General features: G+C 41.0%; 1 protein-coding gene across 6 annotated transcripts; it reads right to left on the bottom strand.

Annotated features, from left to right (window-relative positions):
- Positions 1 to 424: 424 nt before the first annotated feature.
- Positions 425 to 23,538, bottom strand: LOC307207640 (SLAIN motif-containing protein-like). Of its 6 annotated transcripts, none has more exons than XM_079961692.1 (10): positions 23,439 to 23,513; positions 22,373 to 22,423; positions 18,829 to 19,581; positions 16,111 to 16,244; positions 9,307 to 9,456; positions 6,542 to 6,682; positions 4,326 to 4,640; positions 4,069 to 4,206; positions 2,919 to 3,240; positions 425 to 1,281 (listed from the first exon to the last, which is right to left on the bottom strand). In XM_079961692.1, exons 3-10 carry the CDS (start codon positions 19,533 to 19,535, stop codon positions 1,227 to 1,229), a joined length of 1,962 nt encoding a protein of 653 aa, XP_079817818.1. In that variant the 5' UTR covers positions 19,536 to 19,581; positions 22,373 to 22,423; positions 23,439 to 23,513; the 3' UTR covers positions 425 to 1,226. The 6 variants fall into 6 exon arrangements, with proteins under 6 accessions (XP_079817818.1, XP_079817820.1, XP_079817821.1 ...); XM_079961694.1 differs by lacking the exon at positions 23,439 to 23,513 and adding an exon at positions 23,101 to 23,119; XM_079961695.1 differs by lacking the exon at positions 22,373 to 22,423 and having other exon boundaries at positions 23,439 to 23,538.
- Positions 23,539 to 27,893: the final 4,355 nt, after the last annotated feature.

Here is a 27,893-nt window from a genome sequence, read left to right as displayed (position 1 = left end):
GTGTTCCCTCCACAAGAGTTCCAGAGGGTGGCAACATGAAAACAGGCCTTTTCTGCAGTGGTTTCCCACTTGTGGAATGATTTCTCCACAGAGTCCTATCTAGCACCTTCATTACATATCTTTAAGTGCCACACGAAAACCCTTTTCTAGAACCAAGACTTAGGCTGAGTAAATATTCTGTGGCCTTTTAAATGGGTTTGGGGGTTATTGGTTTGTTTTTATGTATTTTGTGTTCTCATTTTGTACTTCTCCCTGTGACCTTCAGATGAAGGGTGGCATACAAATTTCATAAATAATAAAATTATAATAATAAACCAAAGACCGTCAATACTCAGGTAAATTACAAGGAAAAGAGCAAATAGGTACACATGAATTCACTGCAGGGTACACAGCAGCCCTTCAAGAAACCACATAAGAGTCTTGGTGTTTTGATATATTTATTTGGGAGTGTGTACTATCAATGATCAAAAACCAGCTTCAACCACTACTATAATCAAAGTAACTGAGATACCCATACTTGGGATAATTAGAAAACCTCTGAAAAGTTCCTAGAAAAGTTAAGATACCCCATATGACACTGTAATTTCTAATTATTTCTACTTCTCTAGATGCTTTTTGGGAGGGAACCCCCCCACCAAAAAAAAAATCAAATGCTTTTATAGCCATAGGGGCACTATCCTGTGCTCGTCTCTCCCCCCCCCCCTTGGGGGGAATGTTCAAACAAATGTTCAAGTGTAATCAGGAAGCTTTCTATATTCCCAAGTACAAAGCAATAAGAATATAACAGCTAAAGCAAAATAAAGGCAGTCAATTTCTACCACTGAAATAAAACAAAGGCAAAGAGGTGGCATGAATTCAGAAAAATATCCCTGTTGCTCAGGTGCACTGATGCTAAAGATGAGTAGATTTTTAAGATCCTCCTCCTGCCCAGCCAGCTGGGCTCTTGGTCCAACTGCAGTATTTCCCAAACCAACCAGTCACTGTTTATCAGTACAGTCGTACCTCGGGTTAAGAAATTAATTCGTTCTGGAGGTCTGTTCTTAACCTGAACCTGTTCTTAACCTGAGGTACCACTTTAGCTAATGGGGCCTCTCACTGCCACCGCAGCACAATTTCTGTTCTCATCCTGAAGCAAAGTTCTTAACCCGAGGTACTATTTCTGGGTTAGCGGTGTCTGTAACCTGAAACGTATGTAACCCGAGATACCACTGTAACTTCACATTGGCTCAGAAGCACCCTTCTTTCCAAGACTCATCAGCAGAAACACTGGCCTTCGGAAATCTGTTGGGATACAAAAAATTAAGTACTTTAGAGGAATAGCCACATGCTACTGTAATAGAGTAAGAGCCAACATACATGATTAGCACTTATGTGCTGTATCTGTTGCTAAAGTACAACAAGAATTTTAATGTTTGAATGCTCTGCTGTATTAAAAAACTCCAAGCACAAATAAAACTAGCTTTGTCCCCAAATGTGCTCAGGACGTCTGTTTTCTACACAGCTGCAAGAAAAACAGGTGTTAATGTGTTTTACTGCATGTGCATGTGTTGGGAAGTTATAATGAAAGGATGGTTCCAGAAAACTGATATGCAGCAAAATAGATGGAACACAACTTTCCCTACTACAATGTATACTGCTTCTCTTATATCCACCAAAGAGAAACATTAGGTATTGAGCAGTACTCTTATTTGTTCAATTAAAAATGCAGTCTTTTCATAGGGGGTGATTTTTTTCCTGGCATGTTGCACAAGCATGGAACCTTGATTGTCACATAGGAAATCCAAGGTGATACAGTGGTTACCATATCAGAGAGCTCTACAGCTGAAATAAATGTCATCAAAGCAAAAGTACATTGGTTGGCTTTTAAAACATGCATGCTTCTCAACATCCCTGTAGCTACTCAAGAACCAGGATTCTTCCCTGTACACTAGCATCAATTCTATACCAAACACAAGGCCAACCTGAAAATACATGGTTTAAGCACCATATATTTCACATATACCAAGCAATCTACTATAGCCACTTACTGCTTGTTGAGGACAGAATTATGCAGACAGCACTTCACCCAATAAGTCAGTTCAGAATTAGCAAAAGTAACAGCAACTCGCCACTATAATGACTCCCTAATCTCTTGCTGCAAGCACCTGCCCTCACATCCACCTCCATGCTTATATTTGGCCATTTTAAAAAAACAAAAGCATTTATTCAAAAGTTACAATACAGCTTTGTCCACTGCCATAATATCATAGAATGATCAATCCTCAATCCCACATCATGTTTGCCTTTTTACATTTCATGGTTGAAGCAAAGAAACTTAACACACTGCCCCTAAACCTGACCACTCAGAAGGAAGTTCCACTGAATTCTGATAGAGCTTCTGTGTTTTCCTCTAAAGTTGAAGGAAATTATCACAATTGGTCGACAAATTTTGGTTCGCCTTGGTGAGCCAAAAAAATTGTGGATGCCAGGATCATATAACCACAAATCAAGCATTGCCTCTGATTTTGCACTGTGTCCCTGAGATGTCATGAAGTTGGAAACAAACTTCCATCTTGAAAGTGGACGGCAGGCAGAAGCTTGCTTTGCACCTGTGCTTGCCAGATGCTCCAAGCACCTGGCCATGTAGCAACAACAAAAAAGTTACAGCTTTCTTACCAATTTTTCAGCTGAGGAGGTAGGGATCATTCTGCCCCATACTGCATCTCCAGAACTAGGAGAATGCCTTTGGACTCTTGCCCAAGGGTGATGGGCGTTTGCTGTGGTGAGCAAAACTGTGGAGTCCTGACTCCAATGCAAATAATATTAGAAGCCAATATTGCTATCCCAACCAAGCCAACAGCACAGATACTTCTTAATTCTCAGGGCACAAGCCTAGAGCATCTTTTTTTAAATTTGCACTTAAAGCTTTTAGCTCTTACCTCTTGGCTGGCTGTGCCAGCTTGCTCTTCAGGGAGGATGTTCCCCCAATGGACGTTCTACTTTTTGGAAGGGCGTGTTTTGCTCCTGTGGCCATACTATTGCTTCTAGCCACCAAACTGCCACCACCAGCAGAATTTGGATGCTGTGTGGAAGACTGTAGCTTTCGAACTCTGCCAACAGTACTGGCAAAACCAGCAGCTCTAACGGACTGCTGTGGTGTTATGGGACTACTGGCACAAGAACCTGCTTTCATTGGCTGTCGGACTATTAAGGGTGGCTTCCCAGCACCCGAGGAATAGCGGAGCTTACTTGGAGCCAGACCTTGAAGTGGGGTGGGAGAAAAGGCACAAGTGAGACCACAAAAAGATTTACAAAGTTTATATCCTGTCTTCTCAGGATTACAACATTTAAAATAAAACACTAACAAAACAAAAAAACCAGAACACCCCCTCCCCCAAACAACCCCAAGAATAGCCATTAGAGTTCATTCCTGAAGACTTCCCATTGGAAGAGAATCTTCAATGCTATCCTAAAAGCAGACCACGAGGGAGTCAGATGCCCCTCTCTTGGGAGGTAGTTCCACAGACTGAGTGACACAACAGAAAAGGCCCTGTTTTCATTCCTAATTATCAATGCAGCGACAGAAAGAAGTGCTTCAGAAGTGAAGCGGAATTCTCAAAAAATGCTTTATGGAAGAAGGCGATTGTTGAGATAACCTGTTCCAGGCTGTTTAGGACCCAATCATGAATTGATCCTAGACACAAAATTGGTAGCCTAACACGTTGGTAAAAATTAGGATGGCATGTTCCACCTCCTGGCTCTAGACAAAACCTTAGCAGCTGTATTCTGGACAGCAGCTGTATTCTGCAGCTGCATATAGAGCACATTACAATAATCAAACCAGGAGATGACAATGCCATGAATGAACTTCGGTCCAACACCCTCAGGAAAAAGTACAACTAGTTTGCAGAGATGGATCCAAGAGCATCTCCAAGCTGTGAACCAGCTACTTCTCAGAAAGTGTAACCCCATCCAGAACAGGCTGCATGTCTATTGCAAGATTATCATAACCCCCAACCCACCAGTACCTCTGTCTTATCTGTTTTTAAGATAAGTAACCAACATTCACAGAAAGAAAAGCTAACTTACCAGCCGATGGCTGATTGATTCTGGAGAGTCGACTGCCGGGAACCTGCAGATCTGACTCCAAGCTGCGGCTGTTCTTTATAGACTCCAAGGAACGCCGACCTGTTCTGGCCAGGTTAGGCATGCTGTGCCTTAGCTCTTCTATAAGGGAAATGCAAAGACAATGAGAAATCCAACTGCTTTAATGTATTCACTTACACAACCACTGCAGGCACGTGATCTTCTCAAACATGATTGGATTCAACAAGAGAATTACATACCTTCATTCCCAGAATATTTCAGCCTTTCCGGAATGGAATTCTGCACTGCTCTCCGGGAGGTGTGAATCCGGGTGCCTGTTGCCCTGCCAAAGTCTGTGTTTGTGGATGGGGACTGGCACCGTGGTGAGTTCAGTGGGGATGGTGAGTATCTGTGGCTACTATGATAGGAAAAGGAACAGCCATCATCCTCATCCTCCAGACTGTATGTGTCAAAGTCTTGGTCACTGTAGGTGCCTTTGCGCAATGAATGCAAAGAAGCACTGGAACTACGACGGGAAACAGAGGCTGAGCTGGAGGCATAATCCTGGCGAAGACCTAAAGTATGGCCAACAACAAAGGATACAGTTATTGCTCATTGTTTTTTCCCAGACTTCTTGCCTGACATATCTTTGCTGAAGTTTCTACGATATGACCCACCACTGAACTACTAAACCAGACAGAAAGCAAAGACATAATACACTGCTTGTCACAATCAAAGTGGTGCAATCAGAAATATTGTTCCAAACCCTAGAGATGGAAGATAATCATTCAGCATGATATATTCCCATCAGGTGCTCACATTTTATGCTACTTTTAAAACCTAGTTACAAACTGTACAAACAGTACTAGCACTGTGTACACAATGCTATATTTCTAGATCGGTGCCAGAACTCACCATGAATGCTTACCATGTTCTATTATTATTGTTATTATTATTATTATTATTATTATTATTATTATTATTTATACCCCACCCTCCCCAGCCAAGGCCGGGCTCAGAGTGGCTTACAAGCAATAATAAAAACAAGTTAAATGATTACAACTTAAAAACAAAATTAAAAAATACAACATTAAAATATTGAAACATTAAAATATTAAAATGTAGCCTCATCGCAGAGGGAGAAGGAAAAGAAAAAATAAAGAGAGGGAGGGAATCAAATTGGCTCCAAGCCAAAGGCCAGGCGGAACAACTCTGTCTTACAGGCCCTGGGGAAAGAAATCAGATCCTGCAGGGCCCTGGTCTCGTGAGGCAGAGCGTTCCACCAGACCGGAGCCAGAGTTGAAAAGGCCCTGGCTCTGGTTGAAGGTGCCCTGACTACACATATAGTTTTATAGCGATGTGTGTGGTTATTTAAAATGAATCGCTTGAATTTTAGATTGCAGGAAGGTTAACAAGACATTTGTTGAAACAACAACAAAAAGCATTTACACACACTGCATCCATTCTTTTGTTATGGATCTTTGCTTCCCCACTATTTGACTGGATTGTCTTCCAGTGGGATAATACTGTTAACAAGCAGCCACCCAGCCCATTTGCTCCTGTTTAAGTTCTCTTAGTAGGATAATTCAAGTTACTTTGTTTCCATATTAAATCCCACCTAAGCAAAAACATCTTCAGACTAACACAACAGCTAACACAACAGCTCAACTGAAGATCCCAATATATAAGATGGACACATTTTTGCACCAAAAAACACTAATTTATGCCACAGCTTTTGATGCCTCTAACCTCATGTCTTCTCAGTAACTTCAGAACATTGAAATTGCAGTTGTGAAAGCTAGACACCCTGCAAAGCAGCTGCTTACAGGTCATGACACCCACATTCAGGGCATAACAAAATCCATGGAGATTTCAATGAGTTTTTTAGCTTTGAAGTGCATATATGTATGAGAAACCAAATGCTCCATATGTGTTTCATACACTGCAGATAGTAAAAGACTTACTTAGTTTAAAGAAGCTGGCGGAATTTTGCTGCACTTTTCACAAAGATATTGTTTCCAGACCAAGGCCCCAGGACTAGATATGCTATTCCAACCTGTTCTCCTGTTCAGCAAACACTAAGTTTGCTGTCAAACTTATTTTCTTCCCCCAAATCAGCCTGTACACCTGACCATCACCTAAACTGAAAAGGTGCTCTTGATCCAGAAGCAACTGCAATGAGTCTGAAATGTTTTACATTCATCAGAGCAACAGTAGTCCTTACACATATACTGTTCACAACATTTACTAGTATCAATATAATTTATTCAGGAGGGCTACTCAATTACCCAATCTAAGTGGAGAATTTATGTTACTGTGTTACATATAATGCGAGAAAACAAAATTAAAATGTTACATATACGGAGAAAACACAAAAGTAAAATGTTATTTAGCCTCTATTTGGGCAGTTTTTAAAAACCTCTTGTTGTAGGTGATACTGTCCTAATGTAGAGGAAAATAAATTGCTTTCACATACTTTCTTCCTGTAGACGGGCCATAACCAGCACATCTGTCAAGTCTTGCAGTTTGTATCCCATCGTGATAGAGTCATCTGAGGTACTGAGTTCACTGTCAACCGAAGACTGAGAGCTCAATGCTGAATGCATGCCCACATAACCTTTCAGAAGTGATGGAGGAGAGAGTAAAGTCAAAATGAGGACTAGAAAGTATTCTTTAAAACTCACTAGTAGTAGCATACTAGATACACAGCCTTGTTTGAGTCTAGTAATGAGTACAGTGACACTTCCTTATAAAGCATTCATGTTTACCATTAAGATTAATTAGCAATCACTTCCGAGTAAGAGAACTTCCTTATGTAACTAAATTACAGAGATGGCCCACAAGTACAGAGTTTGCATTTAACATAGTTTTCATCTAGGGACACGGGTGGTGCTGTGGTCTAAACCACCAAACTTCTTGGGCTTGCTGATCAGATGGTTGGTGGTTTGAATCCCCATGACAGGATGAGCTCCCATTGCTCTGTCCCAGCTCCTGCCAACCTAGCAGTTTGAAATCATGCCAGTGTGAGTAGATAAATAGGTACTGCTGCAGCGGGAAGGTAAACAGTGTTTCCATGCACTCTGGCACTCGTCACGGTGTCCTATCACACTAGAAGCAGTTTAGTCATACTAGCCAGCTCCCTCGGCCTGAAGCGAAATGAGCACCACACCCCATGGTCCCCTTTGACCGGACTTAACCATCCAGGGGTCATTTACCTTTACCTTTTTACCTATTATTGTTAACATCCTGCCCTTCACTTTGGGAAGGTCATAATAATTTAATGGCCCAATGGCATATAGTATCTAAGCAGGGGAGTAGGGGGGCAGGGAACGGTTTAGGGCCCTTGAAAGAATTTTGGTGGAGCTACAGCTAGGCCTATGATGACCTAAACTGCCATCATTCCCCATTTCCCAAATAAGAAAAAAGGCACTGTAAGTCGAAGGGAGATGTCTTTTAGAATGAAATGTGTTCATACAATATTTGTAGACATGTTCTTTTTAAAATAAAAGGTACCCCTTCTTCTGGCTATGGCGAAAACAAATAAACCAAATCAGATCACCAAATCTTCATGCGTCAAAGCCTCCTAGATTGCAACAATCAAAACCTTTCTTGTCCTCTTGCTGGAGGTAGATTTAGGAGTCCTCCATATTATCCCTTCCTCCTCGATTCAGACACTGTGGATTTAGGCTGAGTCCTAAGTTTCCTATAAGACACTTTCAGAGAGGGGAACACTTTTTGCCTGAAAACATCATAAATAATTGACTATTTAAAAAATTTAAAAGCCCAATACAAAAACTGGGCAAGAGAGAAGAACAGCCCCTTTTCTGTCCAAACCCACTGCGAGTCCCCACAAAGGTTTGCTTGTTTGTGGAGAAGGGCTGTCAAATATTTGCTTTGCATGCAGAAGGTCTTGAGTTCAAACCCTGGCATCCTCAGGTAGGACAGAGAAAGCCTCCTAGTCTCTGAAACCCTGGAAAGCCACTGTCAGTGTAGATAATATTGAGCTAGATGTACCACCTCAATATAAGGCAGCTTTCATTTATCATGTTTTTTTCTAACCCATCTTCTAGTTCATTTGTGACCTAAAAGGAAACAACCTACAGTCCAATATTTGTCAAGTTTCTTTGGCTGATTGCCCAAAGATATTCTTACTAATCATAGATAACCAAGTAAATGGCTACTAACCAAGCCCTAGGACACCTTAAGGAAAATACAGGCTTACTCACAGACCAAGAACCTAAGCTAATTATATTACATGGTTCATATGTATTTAGGCAGGATGTGCATTCAAGTCTAACCTTAGCAATCTTAATTCCCTCAGACTCTTAGACATGATGACAGCTATGATCAGGTACAGTGGCACCTTGGTTTACAAACGCTTCGGGTTACAAATGTTTCAGGTTACAAACTCCGCTAACCCGGAAGTAGTTGCTCCGGGTTGCGAACTTTGCCCCAGGATGAGAACGAAATCGTGCGGTGGTGGCATGGCGGCAGCGGGAGGCCCCATTAGCGAAAGAGCGCCTCGGGTTAAGAACAGTTTCGGGTTAAGAACGGACCTCCGGAACAAATTAAGTTCGTAACCCAAGGTACCACTGTATTCAGAGGCATGAATTTGTCTGTTGCTGAGTACCAACAGCAGGAAAGGGCTATTGCTATCATGCCTTGCTTGTGGGCTTTCCATAGGCATCTGATTGGCCTCTAGTTATGTGGTCTGGTTATGCTGTTGTCACCTGTGCATACTGGTCACACTACTCTTTGGAAAACACTTTGACCAATTGAAGTTTTTCCCAAGTCTAAGCAAAGAAACTCACGTGCCATTTCTATAAAGTCCTTTGACTTCAAATGTCAAGCTAATCCTCCCCCAGAAGGAATTTTACACATGCAAGTTAAACAAGTCTTCATACAAACCATGAAGTGTCAAAGCAGCAGAGGGAAGTCCTGTAACAGGAGGCTTCATCAGGGCTTTATCTTAAAGACCAATCAAATGCCCCAGAAATGAAATGCTCAGTTGTGCTGGTAGGTGGACTTTTCTCTCAAGAAATAAAACTTTTTAAATTCCCCAGAATTAGCACAAACAAGCAAAGAGGTCTAAACAATAAGCATTAGGCAAAGGCAAGAAAAAGAACTAGGCAATCACGTTAAGCCTGAAGATACCAAGCCAGTCTCACCTCTTCCTCCCCCACTCCCTCATGCATCTCCCACCTCCAGTCCTCTGAAACTGTCCCCAATGCCATGCCGTACCTGAGCTGCCACAAGTTAGTAGCGGTTTGTTAGTTGATTTGCAGTACCCGGGTATGTTTAGTGCATTGCTACAGGACCCTGTGTCTGTATTCAAGTTATGCACACTTGAAGATGCCAGTGGACCGCAATACATGGATTTCCACCTACTGGCTAAAGGAAAATACAAGAAAGCCATGTAACTTTACCAAGTTAAATAAAGATATGGGCAGAAGGTGTGACAGACTACATTTGCATGCATTACATGCCAGACACACTCACCCTGAACACAATACAAACAAATCAATTGAATACCAACAGTTTAAAGTGTCTGGAATATAGAAAAAAATTAAGACAGTTCTCAGTTCTGCATGCAGAGTTCTCTCCTTGGCTTAATACTGCATGCCTGCAAATGTAAAGACAAACAATACAATTGCTTCTGTCTCAGCTTATAATGCCCTCCCCATATATACCTGAGACAGCATCAAAAATATCAGACAGAAGGAGAGTGCTTCATGCATTATACTGAAATACTAATAGTGCTTCCTCTTTCCATGCTTCCCAGATAATATATAGACAAGGTAGATGGGATAGCTCCCCTATGTGGGAAGACAAGATAATTTTGATCTCTACGTCATCCTGAAAGTGAGGATTTAAATGATTCACAAATATCGTTTTGTGCCAGTCCTGAGGAGCAAAGCTAGCCTCAGTCTAGTGCAATTAACATTTATGCTGGTAAAGTAGCTGGCCTACCCCAAGCAGGGGCAGGGAGCTTTGTTTCACATCACCTAATGTGGTACAGGATAATAATTTACAATATACATTGTGAATTCTAGAAATCAAACATCCAAGAGTAATCAGTGTGAATCAGCTATCCTGCTGATCCAGATATAGGCAGAGTAGTCCCATGAAGCAGCCATCTGTGGACTTACGGGAATGAGGGGAAATAATGTTGTCCTTCTCTTCTCTTTTTTATATATATATATATATATTTATTAAAATTTTTAAACATAAATGCAGAAATAAAAACAATGAATTATATCATAACATATTTTCTTAGCTTCATTGGACTCCCTCACGTCTCCCGCTCCCACTTGCATCATTGTCAATTCTTACCCGCAATTTATCATCTTGTTTACATTCTTCTATCCCATTCATTTAAAATATAATCTAATATTTCTCCCAAAGGTTTATGTTTTTTCCTCAATCTCACTTGTCATCCTAATTCCATCTAGTTTAGTGGTGCTCAATTATTTATGATCTAGCATCCTTCTTAACATTCAACCAAATTACAATGCTTTTTAAAATAAATCTTAAATTTCTTCCAGTCTTCTTCAACTTTCTCTTCTCCCAGGTCTCGGATTCTGCCGGTCATCTCGGCTAGTTCCATATAGTCTATCAGCTGCATCTGCCACTCTTCCAGTGTGGGTAGATCTTGGGTTTTCCAGTGCTTAGCGATAAGTATCCTTGCTGCTGTTGTTGCATACATAAAAAATGTCCGGTCCTTCCTTAACACCTTCTGGCCGACAATACCCAAAAGGAAGGCCTCTGGTTTCTTAGTGAAGGTATAATTAAATACCTTTTTCAGCTCATTATATATCATTTCCCAGAAAGCCTTCACTCTAGGGCAAGTCCACCAGAGGTGAAAGAATGTTCCTTCATTTTCTTTATGTTTCCAACATTTATTATCAGACAAATGGTATATTTTGGCAAGTTTAACTGGGGTCATGTACCATCTATATATCATTTTCATTACATTTTCCTTCAAAGCATTACATGCAGTGAAGTTCAACCCAATGGTCCACAACCTTTCCCAGTCCTCGAACATAATGTTGTGCCCAATGTCCTGTGCCCACTTTATCATAGCCGATTTAATCATTTCATCTTGTGTATTCCATTTTAACAGCAAGTTATACATTCTTGAGAGTACCTTAGTCTTAGGCTCTAATAGTTCTGTTTCCAACTTCGATTTCTCCACCTGGAACCCTAACTTTTTGTCATTTTTAAAAACTTCTTTAATCTGAGCGTAGTGTAACCAGTCTCGCACTTTATCCTTCATTTTCTCCAAACTCTGCAGTTTCCAATTGTCTCCATCTTTTTCTAGTATTTCCCAATATTTTGGCCATTTGGCCTCCATATTGGGTCTTTTTCGGGCCTTAGCTTCCAGCGGTGAAAGCCACCTTGGAGTTTTATTTTCCAATAAGTCTTTATATTTTGTCCAGACATTAAACACTGCTTTTCTGACAATATGATTCTTAAAGGCCTTATTGATCTTAACCTTGTCATACCATAAGTATGCATGCCAACCAAAAGCATTGTTAAAACCTTCCAGATCCAGAACGTCAGTGTCCTCGAGAAGTAGCCAGTCTTTTAGCCAGCAGAAAGCTGCGGCCTCATAGTACAGCTTTAGGTCTGGCAGGGCAAAGCCCCCTCTTTCTTTCGCATCAGTTAATATCTTAAACTTAATTCTGGGCTTTTTGCCCTGCCAGACAAACTTAGAGATGTCTCTCTGCCACTTCCGGAAGCACTCCGTCTTGTCCACAATCTGTAGTGTTTGAAACAAAAACAACATTTTTGGCAATACATTCATCTTAATAGCAGCAATTCGGCCTAACAAAGAAAGTTTCAATTTTGTCCAACTGTCTAAGTCTCTTTTAATTTCAGACCAACATTTTTCATAGTTATCCTTAAAAAGACTCAGATTTTTTGCTGTTATGTTTACCCCTAGGTACTTTACTTTTTTAACCACAGTTAGTTCTGTCTCTCTCTGAAACCGTTCTGACTCTGTATCTGTCAAATTTTTTCCCAACACCTTAGTTTTCTGTTTGTTTAATTTAAATCCCGCCACCCGACCAAAGTCTTGAATCAATTGTAACACTCTTTTCGTACTAGATTCTGGCTCCTGCAGGGTCAAGACTAGGTCATCTGAAAAAGCTTTAAGTTTGTATTGTTTCGCTCCGACCTGGATTCCTTCCACCAACCGGTCCCCTCTGATCATATTCAAGAGCACCTCCAGAACCGAAATAAATAGCAGAGGGGAAATGGGGCAGCCTTGTCGTGTTCCTTTTTCAATTTTAAACTCTTCTGTAACCACATTGTTAACTATCAATTTAGCTTTTTGTTCTGAATATATTGCATCAATCCCATTCTCAAAACCCTGTCCCACTCCCATTTCTTTTAAATTTCCCTTCATAAATTTCCAAGAGATATTGTCAAAGGCCTTCTCCGCATCTATAAAAATTAACACTGCTTTTGTATTTATGTCTGTTTGCAAAAGTTCCAAAATGTCAATGATATTCCTTGTGTTAGCAAACAGGTGTCTACCTGGGAAAAAGCCTGCCTGATCTTTATGAATTACTTCATTTAATACTTTTTTGAGTCTACTTGCCAAAACGTCTGCAAATATTTTGTAATCCACATTTAAAAGGGAGATGGGACGATAGTTCTTAAGTTGTGTCTTTTCAGCTTCCGATTTTGGTATCAATGTGATAAAAGCTTCTTTCCACGATTCCGGCGCCTTCTTCCCCTCCATAATTTCATTGCTGACCTCCATCAGTGGTTGTATCAGATAGTCTTTTAATGTCTTGTAGTACTTGGAGGTCAGCCCATCTGGCCCTGGGGATTTGCCCAATTGCATGTTCTGAATGGCTTGTTCAATCTCTTGTCGTGTTATTTTGCAATTCAGGATTGATCTATTTTCTTGTGACAATTTTGTTAGTCCATTTTTTTCCAAAAATTGTTTAATCTCAACCTCATCTTGCGGCCCTTGAGTATATAATCTTTTGAAATATCTCTGGAAGCACTTTCTGATCTCCACAGGGTTCTGAATATTTCTTCCTTCAATTTCTAAATTTGTGACTGTATTTAGTTTTTGTCTCCTCTTCAACTGCCAAGCTAGCAGTTTCCCACATTTATTTGCCGATTCAAAAGTTTTTTGTTTCATTAATTTAATCTTCCACTCTATTTCCTGGTTTATCAATTTAGAATATTGTGCTTGATGAAGTTTGATTTCTCTCAGGGTCGGCTGTGACTTCGGATTTGATCTTAACTTCTTCTCCAATTCTTTGATTTTTTCCAATATCTTGTCTTTCCTCTCATTTTGTATCCTTTTCTTTACAGCATTCTGTTGTATCAAGAACCCCCTCATTACAGCCTTACTTGCGTCCCAGATAGTTCTTTTTTCCACCGTTCTTTTTTCTTCTCAATGCTCTCTTAAAGCACTTTCATTTAAAGTGTATTAAGAAGTTTTGAAAGACATGCTGCAAATAACAGCTATAAAAACCCTGCATGAATAGTCCACAGGTACTTGGCATACAGACATTTAAAATCAAAGACAGATTTCCCATCATTAGTTGCAGCTAAGATCTAAAACAAGTTAATGTTGAGAGTTCAAAAAGGAGTGGTGTTATTAGTGCAGAGAACAATCAAGCCTTATTCTGAACCATCTTGTCCTTGAAATCCCTCAACTCAGAATGGTACCTCATGATACAATGGACATTTAGATTCTTTGAAAGCTAACTGAATGCCTTCTAGAGAGACCAACTCAGCCATAAAATGGAAATGGGTAGAAGCCTGAACAATATAACACATTTCCAGGTGGTCTGAATATATTTCCAGGGTCTGAATACAGGCTTGTTTAATAGTTCAAGACAAAATGATTACAGTTTTCACCTTACGCATATTAAGAGCCATTTTGAAAATAGTAAGATTAATATTTGGCCACCCAGTAGCAGGCAATTATACTGTGTTTCTGCCTCCCTGAGCAGGCTGATAGATGCCAAGTGACAAAACTGGGCTTTGGAGGGATGTGTCTCTCTCCACTCTACCAGTCATCAGAGCCTTGTCAGTTTTCTGTTGCTGGCTGTATGTAGGCTAACAAAATCCTGGTGCCTTGGTGCAAGAGGAGATCTGTGGAAAACAGAAGTCTGAAGGGCTCATTTTAAAAAAAAGGGTGGGAATTCTTTACTCCCCTATAACCAAGGCCTAAAATGGAGCAAATGGGACTTTTATGACTTTTTTTCACAGTAAGCACAACCCTTCTGAAAGCATTTTAAAAACATATTGCTACCACAGCTAATACATATGGATGCAACTTTTATATTCAAGATCAAAGCTAGTAAAATTAGCAATTATAACATGGCTACCAACTTGACTTAATTGCTGAACAAGCAATCCTAAGAGCATTGCAGAGTACATACAAAACATATTTTCAGTATTTGAAGCAGAAATGCAATCAAGAGAAGGATTCTGCCAAGCAGATTGCCACTGCCACATACAATTATCTATGTAGAACACATCCTCTGAATCTTCTTGCTTCTCACTTGCCTCAGACCTCTATTTTCTACATTATGAAACAAATGATCAATGTTTGAACATTTTCACACACCAATGAACAAACTGAAATGTGCGAAAAGTGTTGAGATGCTTGTTAAAATACATGCAAATCTTCCAGAATAAGTACAAATCTTTCAGATACTGATTCCCAGTAAAAGGACAGATTTTTACCTGCATTCTACCCCATCCCAATAATATTTATTTTAAAATAGCATCATTTAATCAAGAATGTAATTCTTTTAAACTTGTAACTTAAAAAAACTTTTGCACCAGCAGTTTTTATATTGACGTATTTATTATTATTTTGTTCCATGATGCCTACAAGTTTTAACAGAAAGTTGGCATATAAAGTTTATACTTCTCATAAGGAGGCTAATCATCCATCTACTATTACTTGCTATGAATGATGGGAAATTGAAGTCTTCAATATTATTATATGGTGTGTAGACAGTTAACACGAAATCTAATGGACTAAAAGAATTTACTTTTGAGTAGGCATGGATAGAATTAGAATCCACAGGAGTTTCATTTTTCAGAGCTCTCTAAAAAACCACTCTCCTGTTTGTGAATAAGAATTATGAGGTTTGCATGATGATTTTAAGTATAGATCATAAAGCCTTACTTTTGTTTACTACAATATTGCTGGCTTTAACATTAACTATTGTTAGCAGTCCTGGGCTAACTGAGTCAGATATGATAATAAGTATAAATTTTGCATATTATTCCCCTACGTTGAAAAAAATAAACAAAGATTAATTGGGGTACAGGAGCTTTCAGCTCCATCCATAGCACTGGTCACATCTAGAACAGTTATTATAACAGACATGTATACTTTTAAACAACTAATACATGACACAGTGATTATGTTATAATTAATTATCTTTATTCTGAAAAACTGTTTGAAGCAAATACAGTATCAAAAATTCAAGAAAATGTTTATTTATGGTTAAAAGTGATTCTCTATTTGACATGAAGTTACCAAAGCTGTTTACTTAGTATTATCATCCACTGATGAAGCCACCTCAGCCCAAGTATCATGTACACCACCTTGCCTCTGGCAAGCTTAGAAAGATTATCTCCATGGCACCCTGCCCAGCCATTAGTGCTAATGCAATGTGGTTTAAGCTCTGGCAAGAAAACGCTAAAGAGCAAAACAAGAGATCAAGGTACCAAAGCTCTTTGAACTAAATTCAATTGCAAAATTCCAAATACTACCTATGGAAGGAGCAGAATTGTCCAATCAAATTTAACTTTGCAAGTGTTTGAGAACCTTCATGGTTTATCTGCTTGGTAATTCTTGTGACAACCAAGGCCTCAATCCTATACTCACCTTCCAGGGAATAAGTCATATTGAACTCAATTGCACTTTCTTTTGGGTAGACATGGACAAGATCACACTGACAATAATAATTTTGACCCTTCTGTTTTTTTTTCTCAGCAGCCATACAACACAAAATATTAAAACACCCTTTCAAACACATTCAGCTCACCTACCTTGGTCAAGTCTGCTAATTAGGGTACGGCAGGCTGCCTCCGTCTCAGGACTAGGATTGTCTAACACATGCCTACACCACTTCAGGGGAGACTCCTTTTCATCTGCTGGTATTTTTCTTGAAGACACATATAGCCTTAAGCAGAAGGAGAAAGTTTAACATGCCGATTCAGTAAATAATTATATCAGTTTGTCCACCTGAACTATATACAGTATGCATGCCCACCCCAAATAGATAACTACATTTATTACACTGCAAATAGGGAGTCAGTGTGCTTTCAAGGTCAGTTAGTAATTTTTGTATTTTATTTTTTCTAATGATACTTGGTGAATTAGGTGGTTCTGGTGGAGTCCTAAAAGGAATGGTGCTACAGCAAAAGAAGCTATCCAGCAGCAGCTTTTACTAACTTGAACTGCTTGTGGTTAGAGCAGATAATTTTTGCCGAATACATTTTTAGTAAAGTACTCAAAGAGACCCCTTTTAATAGTTTTAAAAGAGAGTTCCAAACTGGGAAGATTTTGAGTTACTCATTCATACAGCTTAAGAGAAAAAAACTGACACTACATCAAGAAGGATGGGAAAAGAAAGTGTTGGGATTTTACAAATTTCATTGTTTAACTTCTAAACAAGACTGGTTCTTTAGCCAAAGAAAGGAAAAAATCATGGCTAACTAAAAGGGAAAAGTCCTAGCACAAAACAAAGACAAGCCCCTAATTTAAGAGCTGAGGAAGTCTTCCATTTTATTCCAAATAGAAAAAAATACTAATATTTTTCTTACATTTTATAAGATCTTGTTCTGAAGCAGAGTACTACAGTATAAACACATAATACACTTTTATTTCTGTATTCCAATCCATCTTCTATCAAAAAGCTATATTATGCTAGGATATCCACAACAAGATATGGGTACACCGCAGAAAGCAGGTATGCCACAGTGCTTTAAGTAATCTCTAGATACCAGCTTCAAGTGCAGAAATGCAGAAATGATGCTTCTACCTCCATTTCTCATTGGTAAGTCTGCCACACTTCACTCACAAAGGCTTGTTAGTGAAAAACAGAATGAACAATTAAGATGGAACTTCCTAGCACTTATCTTTAAAACAGGTATTTGTTGGAATGCAGCAGGTGTGACATTCCTTCAGAGAATTAGCAAGACCCATGGCTATATGAAATATAAGTCCTGCCACAAATTATTAGGTAACTATCTATGATATTGACATATGAGCAATAACTACAACCAGTATCATGACTCACTTCCTGAGAAGTAGTCACATACAGCTTTAGATAAATGAATTTCTCTATTCTCACAAAAATTCAAGTTGTATACAACTAACATTCAATTCCCACATACCTTTCCACAAAAATTATAAATGCACAAGCCTCCACAGCAAGCATATTCCAGCCAGGAAAAAAATGACTATACATAATTTCTTTCTAATGAATAGCTGGATTCATGCAAAAAAAAAAAAAAAATAATGAGGTTGATATTTTAATTGTTGTATGTTGTATATTTCTATTTTTTCTTGTACCTACGGGACCGCCTCTCCCGGTATGCCCCACAGAGAGCCTCAAGATCCATAAATAGCAACACCCTTGTGGTCCCGGGCCCTAAGGAAGTTAGACTGGCTTCAACCAGAGCCAGGGCCTTTTCAACTCTGGCTCCGGCCTGGTGGAACGCTCTGCCTCATGAGACCAGGGCCCTGCAGGATCTGATTTCTTTCCGCAGGGCCTGTAAGACAGAGTTGTTCCGCCTGGCCTTTGGCTTGGAGCCAATTTGATTCCCTCCCTCCCTCTCTTTTTGTTTTTTCTTCTTTTCCTTCTCCTCCTGCGATGAGGCTACATTTTAATATTTTAATGTTCCATTATTTTAATGTTGTATTTTATTTTTGTTTTTAAGTTGTAATCATTCATCTTGTTTTTATTATTGTTTGTAAGCCGCTCTGAGCCTGGCCTTGGCTGGGGAGGGCGGGGTATAAATAAAAAAATATTATTATTATTATTATTATTATTATTATTATTATTATTATTTTGTAAGCTGCTTTGAGACCTAGATGGTGAAAAGCAGGATACAGGTTTTTAAAGTAAGTAAATAACTGTCACAAGCAGTAGCTCAGGGCCACTCCACACGTTTTATTATGTCTACATATAATTTATGTACCAAACACGTGTTGTATGAGGAACAAGAACTGGCAATAACACCCCACCACATTCGGCAAAATCAAATGTGAGTAGTAGTGGGAATGCATCCTACACTATGGAGGCAAACACTCCTTAATATCTTCCAGCTCAGTTTATGGCTGTCTCTTGAACTGATCAGGGCAGGGCCCAAAATAAACAACCACCCGCCTCACTCACAACTACAATGTGAGGAGTGATGCACCTGTAATGCAACGTTTTACACTGCTGTGTTAACTTATAGCTCTAGGGGCCAGTAGCAGTTACACTTTTTGTGGACTTTTTTGGGCTGCTTCCCTTAGAACCTGTCCACTTCCAGAGTATGTGTGAATAGTGACTGCCCAAATGTCCATTTTTTCCTTTGACTTTACATTTAGGAAAAGTTGCTGACAAAACCAAGGAGTAATGGTTTAATTCCTCTGAACACAGATGAAGGCCTCATTTCTTTTATCTCAATTCAAAACAACAAAACAAAATAGAAACTGCTCCAGAAATTTGGTCCAGTTCCCTCCTCCCTTGATAGGCATAATTTTGAGTGACTTACCAGGTGTCCTCTTCATCGTCAGCATTCTCAAGCTCTAACAGCTCCACTTCATCCAGAGTTGTCTCATTAAAGAGGTGTTCTACTTCTGCATCCCCTTCGCTCTTTCTCAGTGCTGGCTCAATACCTGTGATGAAGTCTTCTACTAGCACTGTGCTGCCACCATTCCAACTAGACAAGTCATTGGTATTAGCATCACTGTTCTGCATTTCTGTATTGCTCACAAACTTTGGGTTAGGAGGCTGTTCCCCACAACCACTGGTACAGTTGTTCTGTTCTGTGGCCTCTACATCCTTTTGCAAGATGTCATCAGTCTCCTCTGCTTCTGAACTCATTTTACTCAGTGCAGAGTGTAAGTCTGCCACTATCTGCAATTCCTGTTTATCCATCAGAGTGTTGATGCTATTATTCATTTCCATCCCATTGAGCCTGGAATTGCAATTATCCACTCTAGCGCCAGCTTGGCTCAGCAGTTTTGCCTCTGGCACACTTTGAAGGCTTCTAGTTCTCAACTGCTCATTCTGGAGCTCAAGTCTCCTCACAAGTTCTTGCAATTTCCGCACCTCTTCTAGCTCAGGGCCCACTTGATCATCCACTGGTTCAGTATCGGGACCCATCACAGAGTTCTCTGCTGAGCCCCGGCTGAGTTCAGTTCCAAGACCATGGTCTGGCTGAATTATAGGGGCACTCCCAGGGACAACCATCTTCATGGAACCCCTGAGGAGACTTGCTAGAAAAAGATACTATAGAAGATACCTGTTAAAAAAATAAAGTAAACATACCAGTTCTTTTAACAATTGAATGTCTTCAGGGTAATGGTGCAGAGCCAAGCCTTAATAAAATCTGAAGGCACTTATCCGCAAGAGTAGTGCATGTTACTTACAATGGACATGTTGACATGAACTAAATTTGCCCAGCAGCAACCATAATCACTACCATGGGAAAGGCAACTCATTGTTGTTCATGGTGTAAGCAGATATCCATAATGAACACATACAAAATAAGTAGAGTGCTCTATAATTTTCCCAACTTCACATGGAGCTGCCAAGGCAAATGTGGTTTCAGGAAGACAGCTTTAGATCTGTGAGGTCAATTTGGAAAGGACATGACCAATTCAAACTTGCAAAATTCTTCTGAGCTAGCAAAAAAGAACCACATGCAACATTTACCTAAGTCTGTGCCAAATGATAGATTCGGAGACAAACTACTATGGAATTGATATTTCAAATATAACTTGAATTACTGCCAGCCAGCATTAAATTTCAAGTGTTTAGGATTTTTGTAACCCAGCTTTTTCAATGGGGAGAAAAAAGACTGAATGATATGGAAAGTCTTGTTAAATATCTGAAACACTGATATTAGAGGGAAGTTTCTATATTGTGAAGCTGGAAAATTACTTATTGAAGGCAAGAAACAAAGCAAGTCAGTAGCTAATATCGGATCATGAAAATGCAAGAGAGGAAATTGCTTCTTTCCCAATTGTTTACATTGGAAAAGTAAACCATAAACTTATTTCTGCAGGTTTTGGTAACAAGTGATCATACAGTGAAAGAGAATGAAGGACACCAGCAGTTTACTTAAAACTAGATGCATGGCACTGCCCATAAGTGACTTTTTACTATACTTTCCCCACTCCAGCAATTTGGCCTGAACTTGGGCTTCTGTTTACATAGTATGTATGTTTTTGGAAAAACAATTATACACACATACACCTTTTTTGGCTCAGTACTTTACTTCAAACTGAGTGGTTATGTTGACACATGGAAGGGTGTGTACAGAACCACCTTTGTCAATTAGCTTTAAAGTGCACGAGACACACATAAAAGTACAGAGTGATGCCAATAAGTATGCACTAAGTCTTTCATTTAAGTCATACCCAATTACAGATGAGCACAAAAAAGGAAGCAATGAAAAAACTCAAGGTGACAGCTCAAGACTCTCTGGGCTCTATTATTAATGTGGTACATGGGACTTATTAGTAAGGGTGTTATAGAAACCTATCAAGTCTTAAAGTGAACAGGTTTCTCTGCTCACATTTACAACTCTTGGGAAGCAAAACAGATGTCAAAGCCCCTAAAGCAGGGGTCAGCAAACTTTTTCAGCAGGGGCCCGGTCCACTGTTCCTCAGACCTTGTGGGAGGCCAGACTATATTTTGAAGGGAAAAAATGAAATTCCTATGCCCCACAAATAACCCAGAGATGCACTTTAATTTAAAAAGACACATTCTACTTATGTAAAAACATGCTGATTCCTGGATCATCCGCAGGCCAGATTTAGAAGGCGAATGGGCCGAATCTGGCCCCCGGGCCTTAGTTTGCATACCCATGCCCTAAAGGAACCATCATATAAAAACTGTGTAATTTCCAATTAAATACTTTATCTGTAGGGGAGAAATATCTGCCCCAATTCTGAGCCTAAAACACCCTCTCTTAAAATTGAATTTACTATAAAGCCAGCTAACTGGCCTATAATTTTCTGAATTCCTCCCGAATCCCTTTTAAAAAAATAATATTATACTAATCACTTTCCAGTCCTCAGGTATGGAAGCTGATCTTGGGGACATACTACATATATTTGATAGAATATCAGCAATTTCACATTTGAGTTCTTTAAGAAGCCTGAGGTGGATGAAATCTGAACTCAAGTCAGTTTTTATTTTGTCAATAAGACCTAGAATTTTGTCTCTTGTATCCACCATTTGCTTCAGTTCCTCAATTTTTTCCTGTGAAACTTAGTTCAGATATAGGGATCTGCCCTACATCTTCTACAATCCACAGTGAAGGCAGGTGGAAATAATTCATTCAGCTTCTTTGCAATCTCTCTTTGTTTAGCATACTTGCGACTCCAACTGCCAGTCAGCTTGCTTTTACTAATGTATTTAAAGATTTGCTTTTAATCTTTGTGTATTCTGCAATGAGCATTTCAAATTCTTTTTTATCATCCCTTGTCATCTGCTTATGTTTCTTTTCCCAAAGCTTGTGTTCATTTTTATTGTCTTCTATGGACAGTTCCATTTTCTAAAGAAAGCCTTTTTACCCGTAATATATTCCTTGATTTTGCTCTTTAACCACACTGGAATCCTCTTGGCTTCAGTTCTACCTTCCCTAATCTGCAGTATATATTCTTCTCATGTTTCTATTACTGTGGTTTTGAATAACTCCCAAGCATTCTGGGGAGACCTGACTTTCTTTATTTTCTCATTCAAATCATCTTTCCCTCTTATGTTTGTGTCCAGTCTTAGACCAGAAATGAGCCTACTGTATATCATACAAAACTGAAGGAAAGCCACATGTAGTGATGTTACATTTTCTTTTTAAAAAAAGAGTTCTGTTAAAGTATAATTATCAATGTTTCCCAGCCACTATTTTTAGCCCTATTTTAAGCAGGCTGCTGCAATTAAGCAGAAAGTGGCAACCATTATCTCTAAACTACCCATGAGATCAACTGAAGCTCCAAGCATCCATCTCCCTCTCTCTCTTTTTTCCAGGAGAACAGTCAAGTTGTTACCAGCGTAAGTGTCAGAGCAAAGCAGAGCAAAAGCATTACCCTGGTCGGGATAGATGATCTTACAGACTGACAGAGGCGTTGCATGAAGCCCTGAGGAGTGAAAGATACACACAACCAGGAAAAGAAAGAACAAATCAATTGCCAGAAGAAGTAGGGTCTGGGTCAAACAGCAGAAGCACTTAATCTCTAAGGAGGGCCTCTCCACTTGTGAATGGAGGCTGGTGCCCCCTGCCCTAAAAATGGGGTTCCTTTCTAAGAGAACAGGAGGGGCAGATAGATGAACAAAAACATAATCTCCCTTTCTCCAAGCCCTTAAAAAAGGAAAGGTGTGACTCTCCTCAGGAGAAAGAATTGGAGCAAAAAAGCTGTGGGGGGGGGAGTTTCCCCCTTTTCCCATAACGCCATGAAGGCAGCCACCGCCAGAAGAGACAGATAGGTGGGTGCCTTCCCCCTCCAGTTTTTTAAATAAAATTATTATTATTATTATTATTATTATTATTATTATTTTCATTTATTTAAAGGATAACCGGGAATGGTGGGTGGGGAGAGCAGCAGTTGCTGAGCAGGCAGGGAAGGTTTTGTATTAGCAGCAGCAGCAGCAGCAGCAGCAGCAACACCACACACAATATGCACATCCTTCACACACGGAAATTTAACCAAAGATGAAGAGGAGAGAGGGAGGGAGGAAACCTGCTATGGGACTTAAACACTCCTCCTCACACATTTCCGCAGGCAACGAGTCAGGTCTCCCCCCGCCCCTTCCATACCTGCCCCTCAGCGGAGAAGACCCTCTGATACCTGCTCCTCACCGGATCGTCCGCTCAAGGGATGGGGATCCGAGGGGATCGTCCGCTCAAGGGAGATGTGGTAGGTGGGAGGGAAGGGACGGAGGGATGGAGGAGGCGCCGGGGACCCGAACTGAGCCACGAAGGATGCAGGAAAGAGAGCGAGGAAGCAGAGACAAGAGAGCGAGAGAGGCCCGGCTCCGCTGCCCATCGCGGGGGGGGGGGTTCTGCCGACCAACCGTTGCCAGACCATTATCATCGCCGCCGCCTCCTCCTCCACCATCCGCCACCCGCCACATCCCCGAGGGCGCGCTCATTACCTGCCACACACACACACCACGCGCGCGCGCGCCTCTTCTCTCTCCTTCCAGCGGCGACCGTTTGCCGCCGCTGCTACTGCTTTATGGGTTTTTTTTTTCTTTGTTTTTTTTTTCTCATTTCGTCCTCTTGTGGCTGATTGGCTACGTTCGCAGCCTCATTTGCATATCTACGGCACGGCCGGCAGAGGGAAAACGAATCAGGAGGGAGGGAAGCGGAGTTAGGGGCGGGATGGAAGCGTTGTGTGTGTGTGTGTGTGTGAGAGAGAGAGATAGATAGAGACAAGGGACAGCGCTCAGAGAAAGTCCCGCCCACCTCCGGCTTTTTGAAGCCTCCTGACGGCGCGCGTGTCCTAAAGGTGTATATCTTCTTTTACGCCTGCGCGTTGATAGCTGCAGGGAGATCTAGGGGCAAAGAAGGGTGGCTTAGTTAAGGCAAGGCAAGGAGTTTGCTTTGCTGGGCAGGAGGTGCTAGGTAGATTGTGGTTGATGCGTTAGAGGTGAACGCGGGGTCGGGGGACGACGTCGGGGAGCTGCCCTGCCAATATCGGTGTGCCCTCGCAGCCTCATGCCGCATCTGCGCTACACATTTAATTATTTTATTATTACTACTGTTTATTAGGATGAGAGGAAGCAGAGCAGAGCAAACCCTGATGGCCACGGAGCGCAAAAGGTGTTGAAAAGCAAACTTTTTGGAGTTTCTGGTCCATAGTCTCTCCTCCTGGCTTTGGAGGCGCTAATACATCTCTTTGCCAAGTGTGCAAGGGAGCCAAGGTACCGCTCTGAGAAATTTAAATAGTGCCTGGATCCAGCCTTCTTGTGGCCCATGGCAGGCATCAGCAGTTTGCTCTACCAGGACGCTTGTCGCTACCATGGGCATAGCCAGGATTTTTGTTAGGGGGGCAGGACTTGGTTTGGGGGGCAGAACCAACATGATTGGTCAGTTAAGTATTTCTGTTGTTTTATTTGATCTGGGGGGGGGGCAGCTATGTCCATGGTAACTAACCAAGGATGCCAGGTGGTTAGGCCTGCTCCGTGGTAGAGCATCTGCTTTGCATGTAGAAGGCTCCAGGTTCAAACCCCAGCATCTCTAGGGAGGGCTCAAAGAGACCCATCTGAAATCCTGCGGAGCTGACAATACTGAGCTAGATGCAGTTCTGCCTGTGCTAATTGTTTTCATTATTCCAAAGTCTTATTCCGTTTGCCATCAAGATGCAATGCCACTTGAATCGGTTGCTCTTTTGCGTGACATAGCAGGGTGGGTTGGAAAGGAGAAGACTCACAGATGATCTAGTCTGCACTGAAAAAGAGGTGACACAATCTCTCCCTAAAAGAGCACAGAGAATCACTGAGTTGGAAGATACCCCGAGGGTAATCTAGTCCAACCCCCCCTGCAATGCAGGCATCTCAACTAAAGTGTCCCTGACAGATGACCATTCCCCCTCTGCTTAAAGACCTATAAGGAAAGAGAGCATGGGCACAGCCAGTTTGGGGGGGGCAGGACTTTCGTTAGGAGGGTAGAACCAATGTGATTGGTCAGTTAGCTAAGTATTTCTATTGTTTTACTTGATGTGGGGGCAGCTGACCCTTGCCCCCCCCCGCTACATCCATGAAAGAGAGTCCACTACCTCCCGAGAGAGACCGTTCCACTGTCTAAACAGCTGTTACTGTCAGAAAGTTCTTCCTGATGTTTAGTTGGAATCTCCGTTCTTGTAAACTGAAGCCATCGGTTTGAGTCCTAACCCTCCACCACAGCAAAAAAACAAGCTTGGTCCATTTTCTGTGTGACAGCCCCTAAGATATTTGAAGACAGCTCAGTATAAAGCAGTATAATATTGACTCAGTATAAGACAGTTTCCTGTATTCCTATACTGGCCAGCTTTAAAAGGGGATAAGGCAAAATCCTGGAGAATAAAGTTATCAGTGGTTACTAGCCATGACAGATATATGATACTTCTAAGTTGCTGGAGGTCACAAGCAGGAGAGGGCTACTGCAGCTGTTTCCCTCCTACCATTAGGGTCCAGACCAGGATTTTCATACCAGGAAGCTGACCATCCTTGCAATCTATTCATAAGTAGACTAAAAGTATCGCAGTTAATAGGTTAAGCTGTCCAGTTTTAAATCCACAGTGCTCTGATTTATTGTGTACTGTATTCTATTTTGCCCTTTTGCTTGCTTTCCCCCTACTTTTTAAGAGACCAGCACATCCTTCTGAGATCTGGGAAGAGACTTGAGGTGTGTGGGCTGCTGCCTTTACTCAACTTATAAGAGAACCATCTGGGAAAAACAGGATGTGTTGGTCTCAATCCCTGGGTTTTCGGATGTTTGGAAGAATGCAAGCTCCTTTGATCTCCAAGTGGGATAAAACAGCTGGAAACTACCCCTGCCTGCCCCCAAGCAGTTTGCGTGTAGGTTGAATCAAAGTGTACAGGGTGAACTCCTCAGCAATTTGTTAAATTAATTGATTTGGTGCATCCCCAGTTTTCCCCCTTTGGTTCTGGGGCTGTAGGTGACCAAAAGAAAAAGCGGGTGGCAACATCTACCAGAATAAGATTCAGCTGACAGTATTGCAGGGTTGTTGTGTTGCAGCTGGGCAAGTAAGCCCCAGCCAGTTTAGCCAGTGGTCAGGCATGTTGCAGGTTGTAGTCCAAAACATCTGGAGGGTACCATCTTGGCTCCTCCTAGTCTAGATTTACTGGCAGTAGAAACTGCAGGAGGGTAGAGAGCTGTTGCACTCGTGTCCTGCTTGTGGGCTTTTCAAAGGTATTTGGTGTTGACTGCTGTGAGAACAGGTTGTTAGACTAGATGGGCCTTTGGTCTGATCCAGCAGGCTTTGTGTTATTATGCTCTGCGGGGTTCCAGACATGAGTCTCTCCCAGCCCTGCTTGGAGATGCCAGGGACTAAACCTGGAACTTCTTGCATGCAAGCCAGGTGCTCTACCACTGAACTATGCCCTGTTCCCCATCTTGTGGCCTAAGTGAATCTCGTGTTGTGCAAAGGACTCCCCCCATTCCTAAATCTAGTAGTAATCAATTTAATGGCAAAGGGAGACAGACAGAGACAATGGTGTGAGACATAAATCTACCCACTTTCTCCATTTTGTGCAGTTTTGCAAATTTCCCTTAGCTGCCACATCTTTAAAATAACACATTGCCACAGTTCTCAGGAGCCACAAGAATGAGAAATGTGCTTTTCCTCTGGAAACCAATAGTCTCCTCTGTGCCACAATGTGAACTTTTTAGATCAGTGCACTTTAATCTTGGGTCTCAGTCCAGATGTTGTAACTCCTATCAGTCTCAGCCAGCTTAGCCAAAAGTAATGGGTGGTGGGAGTTATAGACCAACAAAATCTGGGGATCAAAGGTTGATGATGAATGCTGTGTAGGACCTTTTTGGCTCTGGAACACCAGGAAATACATCACACAGACAATTAAGAACTCAAGTCAGCTTTCTGCACATAATATTTATTAGAAGAACTGTTATGTAGAGATTAAACTTTTGGTTCAAAGAAAATAGGTTGACAAGGACAATGAAGCAAAACATCTATATGACCTATATCTCCCTTCCCAAAGCAGCTTGCAGTGGTACGTCATTGAGGAAATAAAGCAATCAGTTAAACAGCTTCTGAAATCTTACTTGTTGCTTGATAAAAATGTGTGCTCTAAAGCCTGCAGAAAAAGAAGTCAGCCTAGAAGTTAAATATTGACCATGGACTTCTAACAAAAGATCTTGCCCAAGTCACAAGGTTTTATTGCATGCTTATGTACTAAGAATTGGTAATTTTCAGGAGCAGCAGGTATTTTAACTGGAGGCATATCTTTAAAACATATGAGAGGCATGTAAAGGAAAAATCTAATGTCTCGAAACTTGAACATGAAAGGTTTGATGAATACAGCAATTCAGCATGCAAAGGTTTGCTGAAAACTCTGCAAGAGTTTTGCCTTAAATTTCTGCAAGAGTTAAGTAGCTATAGCCTGAGGCTCAAAATCAGAGGGAAAAAGTAGTTTAGGAGAAAAGGTCGTAAACATTTACCTGTGCTCCATGCTTTCCGGACACAGGTCTGGGTTTTCCAGGTCTGTGTCAAAGCAGTTATGTTTTTGTTTTGTCCCAATGCTTTCCCCAGGAAAATGCGTGTTTTACTACTGAATTAGAGCAAACAGCAATCTGGAAAATCTGATTGCCAGGTTTTCCTGGGGAAAGTGCTGGGAGGGAATAAATTACCTGGACCTGGAGAGACCAGACCTGTGCCTAGAAATGAGGCACAAAAGGGAGTGTGGATGAGCCCCAGCATATTTGCTTCATAATGTTGTAATGAGCCAGCCAAAACACCCTGGTGCTTGGCAGTACTTTTGGGCAGAGGTAGAGGGTCTCACTCAGCAGGGAAAATGACCAACCACTCTCTGAATTGAAGGAATAGACATTACCATCTAAAAAGCCCCCCTTGAGAAAACTATTTA

This window comes from Podarcis cretensis (genome assembly GCF_951804945.1).
Source record: "Podarcis cretensis genome assembly, chromosome: Z".
NCBI classification, from domain to species: domain Eukaryota; kingdom Metazoa; phylum Chordata; class Lepidosauria; order Squamata; family Lacertidae; genus Podarcis; species Podarcis cretensis.
The sequence above is the reverse complement of the archived record's forward strand: the minus strand, read 5'-3'. Positions and strand labels throughout refer to the sequence as shown.